The sequence below is a fragment of the Crotalus tigris genome, unplaced genomic scaffold, assembly GCF_016545835.1.
Source record: "Crotalus tigris isolate CLP2741 ecotype Arizona unplaced genomic scaffold, ASM1654583v1 scf7180000018419.1029430, whole genome shotgun sequence".
In the NCBI taxonomy this organism is placed as follows: domain Eukaryota; kingdom Metazoa; phylum Chordata; class Lepidosauria; order Squamata; family Viperidae; genus Crotalus; species Crotalus tigris.
In genome coordinates, this window is record NW_024096993.1 from 668,009 (window position 1) to 693,000 (window position 24,992).

Sequence of the window (24,992 nt, forward strand, 5' to 3'; positions counted from 1 at the left end):
CCAACTGGCTGGGCTCAAGCAATATTAGCATTATAAATTAACATGATACAGTACAACGGCTAGATTTAATGGGACAAGATGAGCCAAAAATAATGTGGTGTTTTTTAGCACAAGCCATTTAAGTCGCTCTCATTTCAGCTGGGCAACCTGTAGTCCTCCCAATGTTTACGAACTACAACTCCCGGCATTCCCGTCGAGGAGTCACTCTATTGCCATCAGGGAAAAATTGTAGCTCAGCCCTCTCATCGGGGCTTGCGACTCTGACACTGATTGAAGTTTGAGAATACACGTGTCTAACTGTACTGGAAGGGGACGTGCTTTTGCCGAGGTGCCGCGGCCAACCGTTCAAATGTTGCATTCCGAAGCGAAAGCAAATGACTCCCTCTAATCCATTGTGCAACTTCTTCCCAGCAATATCTCCTTTCGGCTCGCATTTCACCTTGCCTGCGGCGCCCCGCTTAGCCAAACCTTGGCGCCCTGCCTCTGCTTTCGCTTCCCCTCAGCTCAGTTTTTCGCTGCTGCAGAAGCAGCGTCGGCGGCTACAATCTACGGCTGCAGCGTCGTGCAGGCTGTGGGAGGAGAAGGAGAGCGCCAAAGAGAGGTTTTACCGGGCCTGCGCCCCAGCCTGGACTGTCCTTGCGCCTCAAGGCGCGTTTCTTCCTGCAAGCCCTTCGGGCGTCAGGCGGAACTCTCGGTTGCCCAATCCAGTTCCTCCCTCCGCAGTTTTGAACCTCTTCCCTTCTATAGTTCTGTCCTTTCCTTCTCTCGGAAGCCCGCCCGCCCGCCCAGGCCCAGCTCCCTTTCTGTGGCAACACCCGAGCCGCCTTTGCCCGCTGCGGCGTCCCAGGGTGAGTGAATCAAGGGCGGCCAGGCTTCGCCTTATATTTATAGACAACAGCAGTCGGGGATAATGGGGGCGAGAGAGGGGAGGGGGCTGGGTTGCACCCTGGCGCCAGGACAGGTCGCATTGTTCAGACGGAGAGTGACAGGTGCCAGCCCCTCCGGTCCCAAAGGGAGAGCGCCCTCTCCCAAGGCTCGGGCTGCAGACCCGCGGAGCTCGGGGGTCTTGCCTGCAGCCGCGATAAAGTTGCTGGAAGGAGAAAATTTGGGCGCCCCCAAGCTGCCCCCTCCCCTCCATCCTTCTTCAGCTCTTGCCAAATTGTTTTATGTGGATTGAGGACGGGCAAAATGTAAGTGTGTATCTGTCACGGCGGCTTTCAAGGTGACCCGTGGCTTAAACCCATCTCTTCATTTCTCTGCCTGGAGAGGGGGAAAAACAGCTCTCTGTGTGTTTAACCTTTGGTTTGTGTATCTGTTTCTTCTCCCTGTTAGGGATCCCTTCAGTCTTTCTGAAGTTAGTTTCTGCTACTGTCTGCAAGAGTGGAAAAGTCTGGGCAGTGAAGATGAGCCATCATGTTAAGCATACTCGGGTACTTCTTCTCAACGACATGGAGAAGCTGGACAAAACCCTGTTCCGGCTCGAACAAGGTCAGTATCCCTAGCAGCTGCCTGCATCTTTTCTTTTTCTTTTTTATTGTGCAAGCCTACTGGAGTCCTAGTTATCCCACTTTGCAATAGAAAATGCAAATGGTCGACATATCTCTGTTATGTTCTCTGCACATAAAGCTTTAGAAGGATCCCAGCATGAACACTGTAAAAGCCTGCATTTGAAAACTTGGAGGGGTTGAGAAAATAAATTGTGTGCATTTGATTGTAAGAGGTTACAGTCTTATGAAGAAGATGCCTATTGAAGGATTTCAAGGAACAGAAAGTAGTGCAACCACTTGTTGAGACATAATTGGTGGAATTATTTTAAGCTGCATTAAGCTGCATAATGCATGGAAGCATGCATACTGGAAAATAAGACTAGGTGAATTCAATGGGATATGTTTCCCTTTTCAAACAGTCATAATAAATTAAGTACTGTACTATTTGTCTTGTTAAAGGCAGTAGATATGGCGTTGCAAGTAAATTCACTGATAGAAAACTTCTGTTCTCTAAAGCTTCCAATTATTGTGGAATCATTTTGCTGAGTGGTTAGGCTTCATTAATAAATCTTTCATACATTTGTAGATACTTAAGCTAAAGAACCAATCAATTTAAGAGCTTCCTTCCAAGTAAATGGTTTTAAGATTGATGGGCCATCTTCTACACCAAGAAGATCATTCTGTTCTTTTATATATTATCTACAAATCATTTGGGAAAAATATTTAGATTATACAATTACAGATTTTAATATAAGGAGTTAATTTCAAACAGATCTTTCCATAGTAAGAGGAAGAAGAACAAATGCCTGGTATTTTAGAGTTTATTAAAACACATTACAGTTAAAATTAGATTTATAAAAAATGCAAAGAATAAAAGAAAAAGCAAATTTGGATGTGATGCTACAGTGAAAAGCCATAATATCCTTAAACCCTATTCCTCAATATGGAACCCTTTCAAGTGTTTTCCTAACTCTACTTGAGCCAAGTTGGCACCTCTCCAAAAGAGAGATACTGATTTCACAGTGCAGCCAATGAAGCTAAACTTCACCCACATAGTTGGATTGCTTTAAATGTTATTCTAAGTACAGAGGAGCTATTTGCAGGAAAATGGCTCCTGTGCATCTATAGTATCTTATCAACTCTGTCACATCCAAAATAAAATATTCATATTTCTTTTATTTGTGGACAAAAAAGTTGCTAAAATTACATTTCAGTATTACTGTCTAAAAAAACAAGTTTTAAGCTATTTATGCTTTATTTGCAACCTTTAAATGAAGTTAATGTGTTTACTTTCTGTAACTGTTACAGTAATGATTCTATCTGAGGTAACATTTATGGATTTGTAAATTATAAGACCTATTTGTAAATCTTTTCCTGAAATCAGAAAGATCTGATTACTAAAAAAAGAATGCATTTTGTTTTGAAAAGTAGAAATCTGCTATTATTCTGTGATCCTGAATGATTATGACAATATTATTATTGTCACATGCATTAAATTATTGCTTCACAGAAAGAAGTTGTGAAGGATATCTAGCTAATTTGAATAATATAGTTTTTAAGTTGACACAGTTTCTGGGAAATAAGTTGTTATGCAAATATCTTTGTAGTCCAGACTATGTTTAGCAGATGCCATAAATATAGACCTGTCAAACTTTAGCAAAAGCATAATGATCAAATGTAAGACTTATGAAAATAGACTTCCTTAGGATTAGACTTAAAATTACTTTTTTTCTTCCTGATTTTTTAGGATATTAAAATATTGTAGTTACAAATTGTTCCCTTTTTGTACCTGTCCTGATTGGGATGTACTGTACATAAGGATGTATTGATTATAAAACATACTTTGATCTTTAAGTGTATTTGTTTTAAATGTTGGCTAGCAGGCATTTTAAAATGTCCTCAATGCAGTTTTATGGGATTGGGAAAAATGAGGAAGGGCATTTAACTGGCTAATGGAAGGTGATGAAAAATAGATCCTTTTACAAGTAGACTGTCTCTTATGGTCTGTTCTTCTCTTTTCCTGGGGTGGGAAGCAAAGGGAAGGGGAAACATTGCTTCTATAGTATAGAGAATGGGTAGATGCCCCTCAGATTGCCACACAAGAATGGGATCATGCTACCTTGGCTGGGCAGGTAGGGGAAGGAAATCCAAGTGTTTATTTGGAGTAGGTGCTGAGCTAAAAGTTCGATTTCAAATTACAGAGCCCCTCACAATTTGCACAGCATTGTGGGGACACAAATGTGGCACTGAATCCAGATTGGTTCAGCCTTATGATAGGAATCCAAGACAAGGTTTTTCTAATAAATGTCTGTCTTGCTTTCTTCAGGTTATGAGCTACAGTTCCGTTTGGGCCCTACTTTGCAAGGCAAGCATGTTACAGTGTATACTAACTATCCAGCTGCTGGAGAATTGTTTGATCGTCACAAGTTCAGATGCTTAACTTGGCACAACCCAACAGGAAAAGAAGATGATTCTGACAAATATTGTAAATTAGAACTCCAGATTTCTGGATCATATCAATATTACTTCACTCATGAGTAAGCAAAATCTAAAAATGTCTGGGAGAGATATCATAAGCAGTTGTCTTCTCTGTGGGAACAGGGGTATTAAACTTGTCTTGATAACGCTTTTTTCGGTAGTGGTGGAGTAGGCCATATACCAAAGGCAGCTTCCCGTGTCTGAGAATCTTCAGCTGTGTCAGGTTCACCTAAGGAGACACGTGAAGAGAACAGTCCATGAAGACCCAGTCTACACCTCAGACTGATTTACACAGTTCCCCACGCTTAGAAATTGACATTTTCATTCCAGTGAGGTTACTACATGTATTTGCTTTGCTGCATAGTATGCCTTCACATATTTGGTATTGATGAACACGTGTACTCATTTTTGTTCATGAGGGTGAATCATAATATAATGGTGTGTGAGAATGTTCTTGGGAGACGGAAGGAAGAGCAGGAGCAGCAGCAGACTAGGCAATGATCAGACAATTGATAGCTTACCCTGTGGGAACAATGGGGGCATGGCATATGTTTCAGGTGGGGTTGTCCCTGATTTCTTGGACTATAAAGGCAAGGTCCAGAACAGATGTATATTCAGACTCACAAGGTTCTATTACTGTAACCTTACAATAAAAGTAGTGTTAATACTGCACTCATGGTTGGTGCTTCTTATCTAGACTATGGTTAATGGCTGACACATAACTCAATATTGCCTGCTATAAATAGGAAGTAATAGCAACCCATCATTTGTCTACTTGAAAACAATTCACTCTGAGTCAATGGGGCTTTTTTTGCAAAAAAAATGATCCTATTGCTAGCCTGCATTTCTAGCAGTGCAGTTCTGCATATCAGAGGAGTGAAGCCTAAGTCCCAGGGCTTCATAGACTTTCAAAAGTTATCCAGGTATAGCTTTTGGTGTGAAAAATATCAACTAATTTAAATGTATGTAATATTCTTGTTCTAGCCTCTTCTATTATTTGAGAACTTTGGCTCCCATCACACTACTCAGAGACAAAGTGCAGCCCTTAAAATATTGCAGGTCTTTTTATATTCATAGTGTTTTCTACTCTGGTGCCAAGGCATAAGATTACAGTCTTACATCTTTCTTTTAAAGGGAAATCTTCTAGGTTGAAAGGATTGAAAATATTTTATAAAAGGCAATAACATAATTGATTTTTTTACATTTGCATTTGATCAAAGTGAAAATATTCTTGAATATAGATTGTTTTGTGTCTGGTTTTATTTTTGCATTATTCCAAGTGATTAAGTAGGTTTTCTTGAATTATTTATTTTGTGATCTGTAAGCTAGAAAATTAAAAAAAGTTGAATTGCATTTTCAAATAAGCTAAACAAATTCTGGGTGAATATTAATTATCTTACTGAGTGAAGATAATGTCTATTTTCTTTGTACTGATATAACATCAACACTTGTGTCTTTTATTCCAGGAATCAGAAAGGTGGTGGAGGTTATCTAGTTGTGGATCCTATTTTACGGGTTGGTGCTGACAATCATATCTTGCCCTTGGATTGTCTTACACTGCAGACATTCCTAGCCAAGTGTCTGGGACCATTTGATGAATGGGAAGATCGTCTTAAAGTTGCAAAAGAATCTGGTAATAGCCCCATTTGCCCCAAGCCAAATTTTGACTTGAGATATAAAGCGTATACTACTTTCAAAAGTCAATTGTGTATTTTCACCTTTTGGACTATGACATCCATTCATTATATTTATCTATCATCTTTATTCTAGTAATATACTGTAAAGAGAAAGGAAGATGACGTTGATGGAGATAGGCAGAGATCTGTTACCAAAGTGATCAGGGAAAACATAACTTAAGTCCCAAGCAAGAAGAAAGTATGTGGAAGCTGCTCAGATAAGCATTTCAGTAATTCACATGAGAATGGGAGAAGATTCAGTACAATCATACTTGCAGGATTCTATTTTTTACAGTCACCCTCAATACGTTTTAGTCTTTCTGTGGAGATCCCAGTTCTGGTCTCCCTAATGGGGGCTGACGTACACTAAAAATTCCAGGCAATCTCTGATCTTAGAATGGAGTATCCTCAGGCCTACCCAGTTTAACCACTTTTTTTTTTCCTTTGTAGTTTCAAATCATAAATACTACCTAGTTTGTAATATCTGTCCTCTTATCCACTTGAAAGTGGAAAGCATCTGTTTATATATTTCATTATTATTATTTTACAGGTTATAACATGATTCACCTAACCCCAGTGCAGAAACTCGGTCTGTCTAGATCATGTTACTCATTGGCTGATCAGCTGGAAGTTAATCCTGACTTTTCATCCTCCAGCAAAAAATGTTCTTGGAATGAAATGGGAAAACTGGTGGAAAAAATGAAAAATGAATGGAATATGCTTTGCATTACAGATGTAGTCTATAATCACACTGGTATGGTTATTTTCATTTTATTTATTCTCCTTATTGCTTGCTGATTTGCAGAGAGGCTGCCATCACATAATCATTTTCATGTGTGTCCAAATTCTGTTGGTTTTCATGTACATAGGCATGTGAATTTATTTATATGAATAGCATTAGAATTAGTTCCTTTTGGCACTGACTGTACTTCCTGGTTTGAAGAACAAAGACACCGTTAATCAAAAGTGATGTAAATTTACATTTAATTTTTTTAAGTGGCCCCTGGTTGATATTAGCTGAAAAAAATCCAATCAGTATTTCATCTTAGACATTTGAAAACAGTTTTAACTTGTGGTTAAATCATGTTTTCCTTTAAGATACTTTACAAGTAGTCTTTGGTTTTTACAACAGTTTAGAAACTGTTTGAAGATAGGATGACATTGAAAAAGTGACTTACCACTATTCCTTGCACTAACGATCGATCGTCACAGCATTCCCACAATCAGATGATCAAACTCCAGGTGCTTGGCAACTGGCATGCGTTTATGATGGTTGCAATTTCCTGGGGTCGTCTGTTTTGTGACTTTCTCAGCCAGCTTTTGACAAGCAAAGTCACTTAACTACCATGTAATTTACTTACCTGGCAAAAAATGGACATAAAATCAAACACAACAGCTGTTTTCCTTAGCAGTGGAAATTCTGGTCCCATTTATGGCTGTATGTTGAGGGCTACCTGTAGTTAATTTAAAATCTATAGAACAGAAAGATCAATAAATTTCGGAAAGCTAAATTATTTCAGGAAGCTAAATAAATTTATTTATTTTTCAAAAACTCAACTTTTTGGCCATTTAACTTTCGCCATACAAATGGTACCATTGAATGGGCAGTCTTTCGCATTCATGTAAAAAATATGGAGATTGAATGGCCTTTTTAAAATAAATTTACATATACGTTTGATTTTAGAATTTTTTATAAGAATATTGGTTGTTGTAAAAAATTTCTTGGTTTTGCTCTTGAATTTCCTTTGTAAATCAAAGTTATAAACATAAAGAATTTTTCTATCCTTATGAACCTCTTTCAGATTTGCTCCTTATTCAGTTTGCCCTTTTTTTTCCCCTAGAAAAATATGGTCACTTTGGTGAAGTGCCTAAAATCTTCCAGCTACTAATTGTGTATTTCTTGTTTTTCTAAGCTGCAAACAGTGAATGGCTGACTCAGCATCCCGAGTGTGCATACAATCTTATAAACTCCCCTCACTTGAAACCAGCCTGGCTTTTGGACCGAGCTCTTTGGCATTTCACCTGTAAAGTGTCTGAGGGCAAATACATTGAAAAAGGACTGCCACCACTTATCGAAAATGACCAACATTTGAATGTAAGAAAACACAGAAATTATTGATAGTGCATGCCATCACTGAATGAAAGCAATTATTATGCCTACTTTATTGTAGTCCTGTTCTGGAATTATTCATTTTGCTTCCCGCCTTGTCTCCTTTTTCATCTTTCAAACGGTTTCTTCCAGGATATTTTTTAATATATTGTTTGTGTAGTGGTTTCTGTCATATGTTTAAATAGTTCTCATGTGCTTTTAAAATTATATTTCCAGCATGGTTTCTTCAAACTAATACTTTGTTTCATTACAATCTGCTTACCATGAATTATTTATTGTTACTTTGTAGATGGCAACACAAGGCATCATATACAGTAATGTTTCCACTGTAGTTTTATTGACATAATGTGCTTTAAAAATAATCAAAAATACTTTTTATTATTTGTTTTCTTCTGAAAGAATAACAGTCATATTGTAGAGTAGTGGTTCTTAACCTGGGCGATATCGCCCCCCAGGGGGAAATTTCATTTTTCAGGGGGGCGAAGGAACGAAAAGGGGGCGATAAGGGGGCGATGGAGCGAGAAGTTTTGGGGACACTTTTGAGACTTTTTCGTACAGTGAATGGCTGTATATCTGTCGTACGAAACATCCGATCGCTCGTTCTTAGTGGATTGAATTGTGTTTTCAAATGTTCCTCCAGCCAGTTCCTACGCATCACTTATCTTCATGCGTGTTGCGCAGCAGCCTCTACCCATACAGTGGCGCGCCATTAGCCAGAATATGGGAGATATGGGAAAAAAGACTGGAAATAAATTATTTGCATCGATATGTCCTGATGACAATTTTAAAGAAAACAAAAAAAGGGTTTGCATACATTGAAAAATTATTTCCTATTTTGTGATTCAGAGGTTATGTTGGGGGAGGGGGGCGATGACAAATTCCTCATCGGCTCAAGGGGGCGATTCGTTCCAAAAGGTTAGGAACCACTGTTGTAGAGTAATGATATTTCAAAACAATTTTGAAACAAATATATTTATAGACTAGTGAATGGTGTTTGAAATGCTAAATTTTGTTTATTTACTGACTTGATATGCTTCTTATTTTTCCAGTGTATCCGTAAAATCATTTGGGAGGATATTTTTCCCAAGGTAAAATTATGGCAATTCTTCCAAGTTGATGTTGAAAAAGCAGTGCAGCAATTTAAAACTCTTTTAACGAAAGGTAAACAAAATAACTCAGATTCTTGATAGTATAATCATCAAAGAAACAGTGATTGGTATGAAAAAATACTTTTGCAGGAAAGGGAAATGCTTGATCATTTTTCTGGGTACATGGAGAGAAATAAAATTATTTTGATTTCAGAAATCACTTATCCCACATCAATCACATGTTTTTGTCTTGTCTGTTGTGAGAGGGACGGATGCTAGCAATCCCATTTGAGTTCCAATTGGTACACCCTGATCTAGCACATATTCTGAAAAAGTGGCCAGGTGTGCATAATTTTAACAGAACTGGAAACTAGTCTTTCTGTAGGATTATTGAAATTTATTACAGGATATCAGGAACAATGAACCTGGGTAACAGTACTTAAACTTGGGTTGTATCTATGTCTGATTGCATTTGAGCTTTCAGAAAATTTAAGAATTGCTGTCCTAAATAACAATATATGCCTTGAAACTGATCACAGATTCTCTGCAACAGGTAGCTCAAAGGTTAAAACTGATCCCAGTCTAAATCTTGCAATCATTCAAGATCCTGAATTTAAAAGACTTGGCTGTACTGTAGATATGAACCTAGCACTGAATACCTTCATACCACATAGGTATGTATTTTCTAAAGACAGCATTAAATTTGTCATTTGGTGATCAAATCATTGTCAATACATCATTTACAGATGAGGAGGAATCTCAGAAATGTATGACTTCTATTATAATTAGCTTGCTGCAGTTCATGGCCAGAGATGAAACCAGTTGCTTTTTTTCTACACTTCATTTTTATTTATTTATTTAGAAACTCTTTAGAATTGCTCATATCTGCAAGTCTTCTGGCCTGTCCTTGGTGTATGTATATTTAATGGAAAAACAGTTCTTTTTTTAAAAAAAAAAATACAATACATTGCAAACACTTTTAAGATCATAGCTTACATTAAGAAGCATGCTTAATTATAAAAGTTAGTTAAACTTTGTGCCAAATCAGACTACATCCATTTCCTTCCTGATTATGCAAACACTAAACTCACATTTTTACTTGTTCTAAAGATAGTCCCTTTCATTCTTGTTTTTTTAGCAATGGACCAGCTGCAATAGAAGAGTGTTGCAACTGGTTCCGCAAAAGAGTTGAAGAACTAAATGATGAAAAGTTCCGACAAACAAATTACCATCAGGAGCAGGTTGTAATAATCACGGGTCACATGAACATTGTAGCTTGTACTCTTTATTGCATACTTATGCTGAACACTTAAATATTGATTGTATTAACTTTTTAATGGCTTCCAGGCTATCAGCTGTGTTTTGGCAACAGTGAGCTACGAACGTCTGGCTGGTCAAGGTCCTAAGCTTGGTGCTATAACTAGAAAAGATCCATTGGTTACAGGGTATTGTATCTTCTCTATTTTAAATAAAAAGTATTTTTAAAATGCATGTTTTCCTGAATGATGATATATAAGAATTGTTTATGCTCCCTTAAAAGGGAAGCTTGATAATATAATTGTGGTATAAACGTAAAAATGACGGGGGTTCTTTTTACCTAGGGTATATATCTGAATTGTAAAGATATATGCAATTCATTTATTAATTTAACCCATTTATGAAATTACTTAGCAAGTCTAGGTTACATGTACCAATGTAATGAATACAGATTTAAAAGAAAAAAGAAAAAAAAAATCAAGCAGTTATACAACACATTACAGATAGTCCTTGACTTATGTCCACAACTGAACCCAAATTTTCTCTTGCTAAGCAAATCAGTTGTTAAGGGAACTTTGCCCCATTTTACGACTTTTCTTGCTACAGTTGTTAAATGAATCACTGCATTTGTTAAGTTGGGACCACAGTTGTTAAGTGAGTCTGGCTTCCCCACTGATTTTGTTTATCAGAAGGGCGCAAAAGGTGAGCCGAGGTGGCGCAGCAGTTAGAGTGCAGTACTGCAGGCCACTTTAGCTGACTGTGTTCAGCAGGTCAGCGGTTCAAATCTCACCGGCTCAAGGTTGACTCAGCCTTCCATCCTTCCGGGGTAGGTAAAATGAGGACCCAGATTGTTGGGCGCATTGTAAATATATATATACATTGCTTACTGGTGTACACCGCTTAGAGAGTGCTTGCACTTAAAGCGGTATATAAGTCTCATAAATAAATTAAATAAATAAATCACATGACATCACATCACAGTGCAGCCAGATGTCCGAAATTTGATCACGTGGTGCAGTCGTCATAAGTGTGAAAAATGGTCATACATCACTTTTTTCAGTGCTGTTGTAACTTCAAAGAGTCACTAAACGAATGGTGGTAAGTTGAGAACTACTGTACAAATCCATAACAGGGAACAGCATAAGCCCATCACAATCATTCTGCTCCAGGTCCTTCTGAGGTAAGGTCAGCCATTGAGAAAGTCATTTAAGTCAGATTTTTCTAAACAAGGATTATCAGATTTAAAACAAGCCATAATTTTAATTTAGCTTTAAACCTTGGTTTATATTCTAGTTCATCTTAATTAACTAAATTTCCAACTTCTGATAATATGGTTACTAAAATATAGCCAGTGAAGTTAGAATTTAGTTCTCGATGTTGTTGAAGATGTGATCATAAATATTGTACCTGTAAAAAATAGACAGCTATCTTAACTGCATTGGTAGTATCCAAATTGCATTGATAGTATCCAATAGTGCATTTTTAAATATTTGAAATTAAATAATGATATGTGTGTGTGTGTGTGTGTGTGTAAATATTATTTCTGAAATTGCTATTTAATATTTTCATATGATTTTTTTCAACATTCCTTGTGGTGATGGCCTATTTCAGTGGTGGCGAACCTATGGCACGGGTGCCAGAGGCGGCACTCAGAGCCCTCTCTGTGGGCACTCGCGCCGTCGCCCCAGTCCTAGGCCTTCAGCTGGGTTTTATAAAATCTTTTCGCTTTAGGCCTCCGCCACCATGTGCAAAAAAAAAAAACAAGGTTCAATCAGTCAATTTCAACTTCTCGCAGGAAAAAAAAAGATCTTGCAAAGTTGGAATTGATTGATTGAACTTTTTAGTCCCACCCAGTCTGCCGTTACCACTGCAGCCATGCCCACCCAATTGGCCACATCCAGCCAATGGGCCACACCCACCCGGCACTCAACGATGCATAAGTGGGTTTGGGGTTGCAGTTTGGGGCTCAGCCTCTTAAAGGTTTGCCATCACTGGCCTATTTGAAGGACATTTAGTAATGATTTCAGGTTCTTTCAATAAAACAAAAATGTTTGAATGCATAGGGGAAATTAAACTCATGAACAGATTTGGGTGACTTATACAATTAAGTAACAAAAACATGTTAGTATGTTTCTAGTTTTGAAAGTTAAAATACAATAACAGACTAATCATTTAGATCTATTGCATGTGATGATATCTATCAGGATGTAGATAACTATATCCATAATTCAGCTGTAGAAAGATAACTATAAGCTGGAAGAAAAAAAAATCAACATTATTAAGTTGGCTAGGGGAAAAAACAATACTTGTGTATTCTTGCAATATTATACATGTAATTATTCCTCTTGAAGAAATTTTACTAGTTGTTTATCAATATCCACTTCATTGTTCAGCAAGGTAATTATTGCACGTTGCAGGTACTTTACTTACCCATTTAAAGAACTAACCCTGGACGAAGAGGAAGCTATGATGCATCAGCCTAGCAAAGCAAATTATTTTATGGCCCATAATGGTTGGGTGATGGGAGATGATCCTCTGAGAAATTTTGCTGAACCAGGTTTGTGATCTTTCTTGGTTGCTTGAACTACTTGAATAAAGCATTTTTTTTTTAAAATAGCCTCCATCCATGATTTAGTTTAGATGATGTCTGCCAAGGATTAATTAATTTCAGCCCTTCAGTTGTGTATTCAACTGACACACAAATTACATCTTTTGTAATTTGTGTATCAGTTGAATTGATTTTGAAAGACTCTCTATTTTTTTTTCTGCCTACCCAGTATCAATGTCTATAATTAAAAGGAATAACCAAGAGAATGACCTGGATAAATTTTTCTACATTGGATTTACAAAAGAGGCTTGTTAAAGTTTTTAAGAACATAGAAGAACATTAAGAATTTTGTGAGAACAAAATAAAAAAAAGTCAAGTTCTAAGATATTATTTAAATCAGCTGTTAATTTTTATTGTTACAATTGTATTTTTTAAAAAACAATTACTATAAAAATAAATTAAAATAATTTAAAATGAGTAAGAATATTGAAACCACAATTACTATGTTGTACCTAAATTAGAATTTTCCTTTATATAGGCTCAAATGTCTACCTTAGAAGAGAACTTATTTGCTGGGGTGATAGCGTCAAGCTGCGTTATGGGAATAAACCAGAAGACTGCCCATATCTTTGGGCTCACATGAAAAAATATACTGAAATTACTGCCAAATATTTCCATGGAGTACGTCTTGACAATTGCCATTCTACTCCTCTTCAAGTGGCTGAGGTATAGAAAAATACATTTATACATGGTTATTTGTGATATTAGAAAAATATATCCATAGCAGATGCAGATGATAACTTTGACTTTTTCCTTAGTTATTTTTACAATAATCGTGCAAGGTAAGCTATGGTTATTAGACTTTATTGCAGATAATGGCTTAATCTGAGACATCATATGATCCTCCAATAGTAAAATGCCGCTTCAGTTATGTTGGTATCATTCTAAAAATGCTCACATTTTTGAGTAAAAGAATCTGAATCTAGTGTAATATGAGGCTTTTACAGGAGAAGATCATCTGTTTGGATATACCTAAAATATTAAAATTAAGCTTGGCTAAAAAATTAACCCTGATTAAATGCTATTGAAAGCAGTGTACCGTAAGATAAGTACAACTAATCTGACCGTAGCAAATTCACTTTCTCATCTGCAAATTGTGCCATAGACGTAACCGCTTCTTTTTTTCCCTTATCATCTGCTTCACATGACTTGCTTTTAACCATGATTTAATGCTTTTTTCCATGAAGCAAAGTTAAAACAGGGGAAGATAGCCTAATGTCCTCAACTTCGTTAGCCTTCAAACAAAGCCAGCATGATCTGTAGCAATAGATTGAAATTCAAAACATCTGAAGAACTCTGCTTTCAATGTTAGAATAGGGAGACCCAGGTACTCTCTTTATTGAATAGCAATAGCAATTGCACTTAGACTTGTATACCACTTCACAGCGCTTTATAGCCCTCTCTAAGCGGTTTACAGAGTCAGCACATTGCCCCCAACAATCTGGGTCCTCATTTTACCGACCTCAGAAGGATGGAAGGCTGAGTCAGCCTTGAGCCCATCACGATCGAACTTCTGGCATTGGGCAAAATTAGCCTGCAATACTGCATTCTAACCTTTGTACCACCACGGCTTAGTGAATGGTGCTCAATAGATGATGTTGGGTTATCACTCTCAGTTTAGTGGATTATTGTCGGAATAAATAGGGATGCTGCTGCTGAGATTTTTTTTTCATGAAGAAATGGGGTTGCAGGTGTAAGTTGTTGAATGAAAATGCACATTTAAATTCTAACTAGGATTAAGGTTAAGCAGAATTTGACCTTGGCATGCAAATTATGATTTTAAAAGGCCTGGTTAACCTTAAACATAACTAGAATACTATATTATACAGGTGCTCCTCACTTAATGGCATTAATTGGGCCTGGAGTTCCTGTTGCTAAGCATCCAGTTGTAAAAAGCAACATTGCATGACTTAGCAATGGCAGATCTGGAAGATCCCAGTTACCACTGATAAGCGAATCACTGCAAGTCATCAGTACCATTTGTTCAGTCCTGTCACAAGATTTCAACAGTCACTGGATCAGTGTTGTTAAATGAGGACTGCCTGCGCTGCACTGTTTGAATCAAAAAATTATGTAGATATGTCTCTATCATTCTTCCCATTTTAATTTATGTTTTTACGATGTTTATATGTTGTTATTATTATGGAAACCATAGTAATTAGAGAATAATGGACTGGATGTCCTATATTTGTCAGAAAAGCACGTGCTGTAAGATACTTTTTTTAAAAAAAGAAAAATGTGTTACAATCTATAGGAAATGCTGGCAGCAGCCAGGTCGGTCAGACCTAATCTTTATGTGATAGCTGAACTCTTCACTGGCAGCGAGGTCATTGACAATGTCTTTGTCAACTGCCTAGGAATTACCAGTCTGATTAGAGGTACCGCTAAAAAAAAAAAAAATGCTTGAAAGGTTTGTTGCAGGATTGCTGTGTTTATATAAAGTCAAAGTCTCTACGTGGAACTAATTTTGTCTTTTTATTTGTATGTATTCTTGTATCCTTGGCCAATTCAAACACCTTTCCCTCTCTCCTTTTGATTTTTTTTCTCTTCCCTCTCATTCTTCATTCATTGTCTTGGGCTAACTTTCTTGAATCTTCATAACTGCACCTTTTTGGTTCTTTAAACCTTTTGGCTTCCTAATTTGGTTTTGCCGCATGGCATTTTTCCCTGATCTCCAAATCCATGCCTAGCTTTGCATTCTTTTTTTTCTCGCTGCTCTGCATTTTCCTATCTGTGGCTTCCTTGGCTATGCTTCTTGCAGTATATGATGGACACAGCTAGAAAATTACGCTCCAACTTGTATATAGTGGCTGAACTGTTCACTGGAAGTGAAGAGCTGGACAATATCTTTGTGAATAAATTGGGCATTAGTTCTTTAATAAGAGGTAGGCTTGCTTTAAATTGCTGTTTTATTTCGTCTTTTATTATGCATGATTTTCTGTGAGTGCCTTCCCTTTTTTATAAACATGTGATGCTATAGTTTCATCATTATTATAGATGAAAATTAGAAGAAGATGGAAGTAGGTCAACAAAATAATGAATTGGGAGATAATTTTGTATAAATGTTGTATTATATCTCATATGAACAACATGTATTGTATATCTTGTTTGGTGTAGATGTGATGTGCTTTATCTCCCTAATCATAACCAAAGGATAAGGAATAAGGTATCTGATCAGGTCAGATACTTGGCTATATTCATAGATTATAAGGGATTACTTTAACATGGTTTGTAAAACGTGTTATATTGGTTAGGATATATTGGAACTGTGCCACATTCACTGTTGATGAAGGCTTGAAATAGGCAAAGCCTGCTTAAGTATCTATGTATGTATTCATTTCATTCATTCATTCATCTGATTTTTATCCTGCCTTTATTATTTTAAAAATAACTCAAGGGATATGGAATTAACCACATTTAAACTTCATGTTGACATTGCTAAATGCTTGATAGGGTAGGAAATGGGAGGGATGTGGCACATTATCAATCGTTTGATTAAGATGACCAAGAGACTCTATGTTGCTTTTGAGATATATTAAACTACAAGATAGTTGTGTTTGATAAATACAGTCATGTTGAACTATGAGGCTTTAGGCTTGCTCAAATGCTTCTTTTATCATTCCAATACCCATAGATTTTAACTTCAAGATAGTGTGCATGAAGTCCCGCATCACTACCAGCTACGCCCAAAGTGGAAATCCCATCAAAAAGATATTTTATTATTCTTTAAATCCTTTAGTCAGGAAAATCATAAACATAGCATACACTGACTTGTATTATATCTCATATGAACAACATGTATTGATAAGGTCTTGGATTGTGCATGTTTTGGGACTCAAGGAAAGCAGAGCTTCCATATGACCTGTGTGGAATACATGTTTCTGTTGGCTGATCACAGATTGGGGTTTATGGCCTGAATGACTATTAACATGACTCAATAAGTTCCGAAAATTTAATGTTCTGATGAATGATTCTAGAAATCAGTGTCCATTTAAAGGGATTGGTTTTGTTGTCCTGCAGAAGCAATGAGTGCCTACAATAGCCATGAGGAGGGTAGGTTAGTCTACCGCTTTGGTGGAGAACCTGTTGGATCTTTCGTCCAGCCTCGTTTGAGGCCTTTAACACCTGCTATTGCACATGCACTCTTCATGGACATAACACATGATAATGAATGTCCAATTGAGGTAAGCATTGGCACTGTAGTGCTCTCTGGTTGTTTAAGGCATCACTTTAAAGATCTGATAAATATTATGTATTAAATAGCATAATCCATGTTTTGACTCCTTCATAAAGACTCCTTCATATAGACATTCATAAAGACGTAATCCTGCTTTAATATCAGCGGACTTTTAATTTTATACTAAAAATATGTTTTAATGTGAATGTTGAATGCAAATTAAACTTGAAACACACAAATACAGGTAGTTCTCAGGTTATCAAGACCTGTTCAGCAATCTTTCAAAGTTAGAATAGCAGTAAAGAAGTGGTACCCAAGACCGGTCCTCAAAGTTCTGACCTTCACAGCATCCCCATGATCATGTTATTACAATTTGGGCACTTGACAACCAGCTCACACTTAAAGCTTAAACACTGTGCAGTGTAATGGAAGGCTTAGATGCATTCATATGTTCTCCATTTGTGACCTTCCTTGCCGGCTTCCCATAAGCAAAATCATTGTGGGACTTTCATTTGCACCACTTTTTCTTCCAAGGATCCCCACGATGGAATTTGAGATTCCAGGGATCCCGTGTCCATGGCACTTGTCCATACTCTGTAATGCGTGTCTAGTCCAAATGCCTAGACACTCATGCTATGCAGCATGCACTCAATAGCCTGCCCACACTCCTCAGCATTAGGCCATGGCACCTCACCCTCCAGTAGTATATTGTGCTCCTTTCCTGGGGCTCCTGCCTCTTCATGGTTAATAAGCTGTATGGTACTGAGGTTACCACATGTCCAAATGGTTTGCCCTATTACAAGAGCAACAAATGAAAGTTTTATATAGCAATCTGGGTAATAAGTTTTACTATAGCCTTCTTTCTGATCTTCTAGTTCTTTTTTTAATAGCCTGTGAGTTTTTTTTAGCTTATAGCAAATAAACAATGCAGACAGCTGTTTTGTTGATTTTTTTTTCAAGCAGAGGCTGGACATTCCTCTGTGAAAATATCTTCTTCTGTATTTCTTAAATGATCTGGAGCCCAGTCAATTAAGCCTAGATTTCTTAATTGATCTGGAGCCAGAGTAGATGGCCTTGTTGATTCTAGATTTCCAACATACAAATTTTCTGTGAAGCAGAACTTAAGAGATATTTTCCTTATTTTGCATACAGATAGGATATATCATGTGAACTGAAGCAGCAAATAATGTGTCTAAGTCTCACGTAAATGAGATATATGGGAGCTATCCTTACTTCTGCATTCCACCATGTACTTTCCCTGAATGCCAAATTTATAAATCAGCATTAGTAAAATTACGTATAAATAACCTGGACATCAGTTCCCATCACCTAGCAAGCGTGCTACCCAAGGCAAAGGATTGAAGGAACTTTAGGATATCAATTTGGCTTATTTTCCATGCTCTGCTGGATGGCATGTAGTCATGAACATTAAAAAAAAAAAAAACCCACCTCACTTCTTTTCCAGTATTCAGCATTTTTTATATGTTACACATGGCAGCCTTTCTCAACCCACCTTCTCAAATGCATTGGATTAAATCCTGTTATTCATGATCAGCATGAGTTGACTTTATTGTTATGGGATTCCTTCTACTTCCAAATGTTTGTGAAGTTCTTAAGGAAATGTGCTGGGATGGAACGTAGAGCCTAGAGCAGACAGAGGGATTTCCTGGAATTCAGAACTGCTTTGACCTTTGAATCCCTATTTCTTATTGCTAGCATCGATCTGCTTATGATGCCCTTCCCAGCTCAACGATCGTTTCCATGGCTTGCTGTGCTACAGGAAGCACTAGAGGGTACGATGAACTAGTGCCACATCAGGTGTGTTTTTAAACGGGGTGCTCCTTGTACATTTGGGATGATCACACAGTGTTGATGCAGGTTCCAATAATATCCTGTTTATATTATTGTAGTGTGATATGCGTAGAGTTACTTTTAACATTTCTCAAGTTTTAATATAGCAGCTAGGGATAATTATTTTGTTTGGTCTTGCTCACTCAGGTTGTTTCACCAGTCCTACAAGCTTCACTCATGACCTATTTACAGACAAGTCAGAATGCTGGTCCTGTACCTAAGTTATAAGTACATGAAAAATAAAACTATTAATATAAGATTGCTATTACTGGTGTTTATCAGAACTCAAAACATCTTAGCCACAAATACTTGAAAGAGTGTTTATAGAAGAGAATATTTGTAGCTCAGGGTTGGTGCTCTCTGAGCTTGGTTGTTTCTTACAGACATTTTATTACCAAACTAGGTAACATTATCAAACATCATCATCAAATGTTATACATAAGATGGGAATAGCAATACATAGCAATAGCATATAAACCCACAGCCACACACTGCCAGGAATTATCCAGAACCAAAGACAAGTTACAGAAGGATGAAAGAAACAATGTAATCTACAAAATAAACTGTAACAATTGCAACCGACAAACATCATGTCAATTAAAAACCTGGTTCCATGAACACCGACTGGCAGTCAAACGCCACAATCTCTATCTACCAAACAACACCAGTTTGATTGGGCAACGCTAAAATCATCGGCCACGCTACCACCCACCACGCTTGTGAGTTCATCAAAGCCTGGCACCCCATAAGCAATTCCATCAACAGACACATCGGCCTACAACCAGTCTATGAACCCCTCAGAATCCGGATCAACTGCACAGCCAGCCAGAGACAGCACCAACCCTCAACCGACCCATTCAAGCCCTCCTCCTCCTCCCATCAGCTGTTCACCTCTCATTGACCCTGATCTGATCCCTATTGTAAGACCCATCACAAGCCTCTCACTGATGACTCATATTTGACTTATTACAAGACCCCCACTTGACACAGCCACACATGAAGCCCTTATAAACAGAACACTGACACTGACATTCCCTAAACTCAGCTGAAGATGTTACCTAGTCTAGTAAACAAAATGTTCAGAAATGAACCCACAAGCTTGGAGAATGAAACTTCACCCTTATTTGATAATATTACCTGGTTTGGTAAAAGCGATGGCACTTAGATTTATATACCGCTTCACAGCCCTCTCTAAGCCAGTGGTTCTCAACCTTTTTAATGCCGCGACCCCCCAATCGGTCGTAAGTCGAGGACTACTCAACCGGTCGTAAGTCAAGGACTACTCAACTGGTGCAGCACCGTTTGCAGAATGGGACTTTTGGCGGGCTCAGCAGGGCAGAGACAGCCTGGACAATTCCTATTGGCTTTTGAAAGCCAATAGAATTTGACTCTATTCAAGAGAGTCTATTCTATTGGCTTTCAAAAGCCAATAGAATAAAAGGGAGTAGCACAGCTAAGGAAAAGGGGGGAAAATGGCGGACTGCGTTGTTTGGCGACCCCCGTGAAGTGGTCGTTCGACCCCAAATGGGGTCCCGACCCACAGGTTGAGAACCATTGCTCTAAGCAGTTTATAGAGTCAGCACATTGCCCCCAAACAATCTGGCTCCTCATTTTACCAACCTCGGAAGAATGGAAGGCTGAGTCAGCCTTGAGCCAGTGAAGATCAAACCCCTGGCAGTCAGCAGAATTAGCCTGTAGTACTGCATTCTAACCACTGTGCTACCACAGCTCTAATGAAACATCTCCAAGAAAAGCTCTAAGCTCAGAGCACCAAGGATTCCACAGAGTGTTTATTCTTTTTTTAAAGCAAAATTTTATTAAGTTAAAAAATTTGTACTACTACTTTATTAAGTAGTATTAGGAAAAATAGGAACAGTACAGGTATGGTAAGGGGAGGGGGAGGGGGAAAAGGGAAGGGGAAGGGGAAGGGAATAAAGGATTTAGGGCAGCAGTTCTCAACCTATGGGTCGCGACCCCATTTGGGGTCGATCGACCATTTTTCGGGGGTCGCCAAAGAAGGCGATCCGCCATTTTGCCCCCTCAGGGGGCGGGGCCACGCATGCGTGCCGCGCATGCGTGCTGCGCATGGGGGCGCGCCACACATGCGCGCCACACGGGTGGCGCCGCGCATGCGCGCCACGCGTGGGCCCCCCATGCGCGCGGCGCCACGCATGCACAGGACGTTTGTGTGACGGGGTCGCCGTCACACAAACGTTGAGAACCACTGATTTAGGGTAAAATAAGGATAGGTGCAATCACATATTTCAACAAACAAGCTACCGTCTGGATCATAATAATGAGTAAATATATTCAACCATTTTTACCGTAAGCTTAGACTATAACATATTAAAAACAATTAGTAAACAAATACGTTGATCTATTAAGTAAACACTACTAATAAAATCTCAAAAAATCCTAACAATCAAGAGTAACAAATGAAAATCAGTAAATCATGAAAAATAATCATATCATCAACATGTTAGTTAGAACTCGGTTAAAAATCAGTCATCTGTTCTAAAATATTGAATCCTTCAAGTTCTAATGTGTCTCTAACCATTGATAAAAAATTTCCCAAGTTAAAATAAATTGAATCATCTTTTTCTTTCATCTCTAATGTTGGTCTATCCATTTCTGCACACTCTAAAATTTTAGTAATTATAATCTGGTCAGATGGTAAATTCTCATTTTTCCAAAATTGGGCAAATACTACCCTTGCAGCTGTTAAAACATGCAATATCAAATAGTCATTCTCTTTACCATAATTAGGTCTTAATACTCCTAACAAAAACAATTCCGGTTTAAATTCTATCTGTAGTTTCATCATCTTCTCCAACCATCTATGGATCTTAGACCAATATTTCTTAGCGATAGGGCATATCCACCAGGCATGGTAATAAATGCCTGGCTGTTGTTTACATTTCCAGCCAATATCCGAAACATTTTTAAAAATTTTCACCAAGCAAAGTGGTATCATATGCCATTTATAAAACATCTTATATAAGTTTTCTTTATATGCTACCCCTTTTGTAAGCTTAATATTTTTATCCCAAAGTTTTTGCTAGTCTTCCAAATCTATAGAATGTCCAAAGTTCTTTGCCCATACTAGCATTGTGTCTTTCACTTGTTCTTCTTCCATCTTCCAGTTTAAAAGAAATTTATAGCGTTTTCTAATCAAATTCTCATCTGTTTTTAACAAAATTTTATCTAATGGGGTCTGTTCTTTGTAAAAACCTGTTGATTTTATATCTTTTTCGTATTTTGTTTGAATTTGCAAATAGGACCACCATGTCAAGTCAATACCTTGTAGTTGTAAAGTTTGCCTGTCCTTAAGTTTTCCCTCTTCGTCCAAAATGTCTTTATAACCAACCAATTTGTCATAATTAATCAGATTTGGATAAGCAAATGCTTCCATTGTTGAAAGCCACTCAGGGATTTTCATATATATTTTATGTTTAATTTTCTCCCATTCTGAAAGTAGTACGTTTCTTATCGCATGATTTTGAAAGTACATATGTGCTTTAGATTTCTCATACCATATAAAAGCATGCCAACCTAACTGAAGGTTGTGTCCCTCTAAATAAAGCAATCTTTTATTTCTCAATACAATCCATTCTTTAAGCCAAATCAAAATAGCCGCTTGATAGTAAAGTCTCCAATCTGGAAGTCCAACGCCCCCTCTATCCTTAGATTCTGGTAACAATTTACATTTGATTCTCGCTTTCTTTTTTTGCCATGTAAATCTTAAAATCATTGCATTTAAATCATCAAAAAAATTCTTAGTAAGTTTAATAGGCACTGTTTGAAATAGGAAAATTAGCTTTGGTAAAATGTTCGTCTTAACCATCGCTATTCTTCCTAGAAGTGATAGTTGAAGATTTTTCCATCTTTCCAAGTCTATTTTTATTTGTTTCATTAATCTCTCATAGTTATTTTCTTTTAGTGTAGTATATTTTGCAGTTAAATAAATACCCCAATATTTGACTTTTTTAACTATTTGAAGGTGTGTCATTTTAGCGAGTTGAATTTTCTGTTTGTCTGTTAGATTTTTTCTTATTACTTTAGTCTTTTCCCTATTTATTTTCAGGCCAGCCACTTCTCCAAATTTCTCAATTTTCTGCAAGAGTTTATCAGCTGTTTGCAATGGCTCCTCTAGAATGAAGACCAAGTCATCCGCAAAAGCCTGTAGTTTATATTTCTGGTCTTTAATCTCCAGACCTTTAATTTCTGTATCTTGTCTGATATTTCTTGCCAGAACCTCTAATGTAAGAATGAACAACAGAGGAGACAGCGGGCATCCCTGTCTAGTGCCTTTTTTAATCTCAAATCCATCTGTATAATCTCCATTTAAAAGTATTCTTGCTGTTTGTTTCTTATAAATTGCTTGAATTGCTTTGTTAAAATTTTCACCAAAGTCCATTTCTTGAAGTTGTTGAAACATAAATTGCCAATTTAAGTTATCAAAGGCTTTTTGTGCATCAAGGAATATAAGTGCCATCTGGTTCCCTGGATGGATTTCATAGTATTCCAAAACGTTTAAAATAATCCTCAAGTTCTTTATCTGTCTTTTTGGTAGGAAACCATTTTGGTCTGGGTGTATAAATTCATTCAAAAAGTTTTTCATTCTTTCTGCCATTATTGCAGCAAAGATTTTATAATCCACATTTAATAGCGATATTGGTCTGTAATTTTTAATTAGTGTATGATCAGTATCTTCTTTAGGTATCAAAGTAATATTAGCTTCAGTCCATGAATCTGGAATTTTTATCTGTGTAAAAACTTCAAAGTTGGAGTTATAATATCTTGTAACGCTACATAGAATTCAGCAGGAAGTGTTTATTCTGATGTGCCAGCACTTCATAATTTGATCAATCTAAAGTCATGGGCAGATGGGCATTCTTCAGAGTGAAATAATTAGCATTCAAGCTGTTAATGTCAAGCAAAAGCAATTTTTATTGAACCGGGTGCTTAGAGACATTTTTCACATATGTTAAAGCTCCTGACTTTTAACTGAACTTTTTTTAAAAAAATTGTAATTGTCTTTTAAATTATAAGAAGCTATGTAGAAAAGTTTTAAATGTTGAAACATGTACAATGTGGTCTGAAGAAGTTTGAGCAAAGAAAAGATGATGAATTACTTTTTTTCCATTTATTGCCAGATATCCGTGGTCTCTGAAGAAAGATTTTATGCAAAGTGGAATCCAGCAGCAATACAGTTAAAACCTGGTGAAGTTAATTTCAAGACTGGAATTATAGCAGGAAGGCTAGCTATCAACAGATTACACCAAGAACTGGGAGCTAAAGGATTTAATCAGGCAAGAACTGGGTCAGCTTGTGTTATGGTTAGGAGAAATGGGAGACTGGAAACATTTGAGCCGGGCACCATGGCTTAATGCCTTCATGTAGCAGACTAAATGATAAAATAATTGTCAGCTTAATGAGGTGGACAGACTGATCTTAAGAATATACCGTAGTTAATTATCAGCAACAAAATAATTTAAATCCACAATTACTTCTCTATGAGCACTGGCTTATTACAATCATGGCTGGAAACCAAAATCCTGATTTATTTGATGTTTTGCTTTGCCAATTTTTGTCCAGCTACGAGCAAAGAAAATCAAGAAATATGGTAGATTGTTAATATTGAATGAATTATGATTATTTTATTTATCTGAAAGCTTGTAACTGGCTTTTCCATGACTAGGAACAAGTTATATGAAAGAGAATTCTTATGATCTTGTTTAAAGGAATGAGATTCTAAATGTTCATTGAAAGCCAAAATCCAAAATGATGTTACTGATCAACTAATTGTATGATTATTTCTTCTGATTGTGTATCTCACTAGCTTTCTCTCTTTCACATGAAAATCATGAATGTCCTCTTGTTCGTAGATTCTGAAATTTGTGACAACTGCCTTAAGATGCCCCAAATGAGAATTGCAACATGAGTAGTATTAATTTAAAATATACTCATTGTCTTATTTATTTTTTTCAAAATACATTTTTAGGTATTTGTAGACCAAGTTGATGAAGATATTGTGGCTGTGACCAGACATTGCCCTAATACACATCAGTCTGTTGTGGCTGTTTCTCGAACAGCTTTCAGAAACCCCAAGACTTCCGTCTATAGTCAAGAAGTTCCTCAAATGTGTATTCCAGGTAACCTTATCAATCCCAAGCAGCTATTTCTATCTCTTTTCTGTCCTTCCAGCAGAACTGTCAGGCAGTATTAATGGTTGGCCATATTACGTGGTATGATCCTTC

At 37.2% G+C, this 24,992-nt stretch overlaps 1 protein-coding gene across 3 annotated transcripts in view; it reads left to right on the forward strand.

Annotated features, from left to right (window-relative positions):
• The first annotated feature begins 414 nt into the window (after positions 1 to 414).
• AGL (amylo-alpha-1, 6-glucosidase, 4-alpha-glucanotransferase) overlaps positions 415 to 24,992 on the forward strand; it is a 51,408-nt gene continuing 26,830 nt past the window's right edge. Inside the window, exons 1-17 of one of the 3 annotated variants that reach the window (XM_039352273.1) lie at positions 415 to 848; positions 1,333 to 1,488; positions 3,814 to 4,024; positions 5,432 to 5,598; positions 6,192 to 6,395; positions 7,555 to 7,736; positions 8,801 to 8,912; positions 9,393 to 9,513; positions 9,978 to 10,080; positions 10,187 to 10,284; positions 12,514 to 12,653; positions 13,183 to 13,370; positions 15,466 to 15,589; positions 16,725 to 16,888; positions 18,598 to 18,699; positions 23,889 to 24,044; positions 24,737 to 24,887. In XM_039352273.1, the coding sequence (XP_039208207.1) occupies positions 1,404 to 1,488; positions 3,814 to 4,024; positions 5,432 to 5,598; positions 6,192 to 6,395; positions 7,555 to 7,736; positions 8,801 to 8,912; positions 9,393 to 9,513; positions 9,978 to 10,080; positions 10,187 to 10,284; positions 12,514 to 12,653; positions 13,183 to 13,370; positions 15,466 to 15,589; positions 16,725 to 16,888; positions 18,598 to 18,699; positions 23,889 to 24,044; positions 24,737 to 24,887 (2,308 nt within the window). In that variant the 5' untranslated portion in view covers positions 415 to 848; positions 1,333 to 1,403. Of the gene's footprint in view, positions 849 to 1,018; positions 1,191 to 1,332; positions 1,489 to 3,813; positions 4,025 to 5,431; positions 5,599 to 6,191; positions 6,396 to 7,554; positions 7,737 to 8,800; positions 8,913 to 9,392; positions 9,514 to 9,977; positions 10,081 to 10,186; positions 10,285 to 12,513; positions 12,654 to 13,182; positions 13,371 to 14,958; positions 15,083 to 15,465; positions 15,590 to 16,724; positions 16,889 to 18,597; positions 18,700 to 23,888; positions 24,045 to 24,736; positions 24,888 to 24,992 lie in introns of those variants that run through there. The other 2 variants (XM_039352271.1, XM_039352272.1) reach the window with 2 other exon arrangements.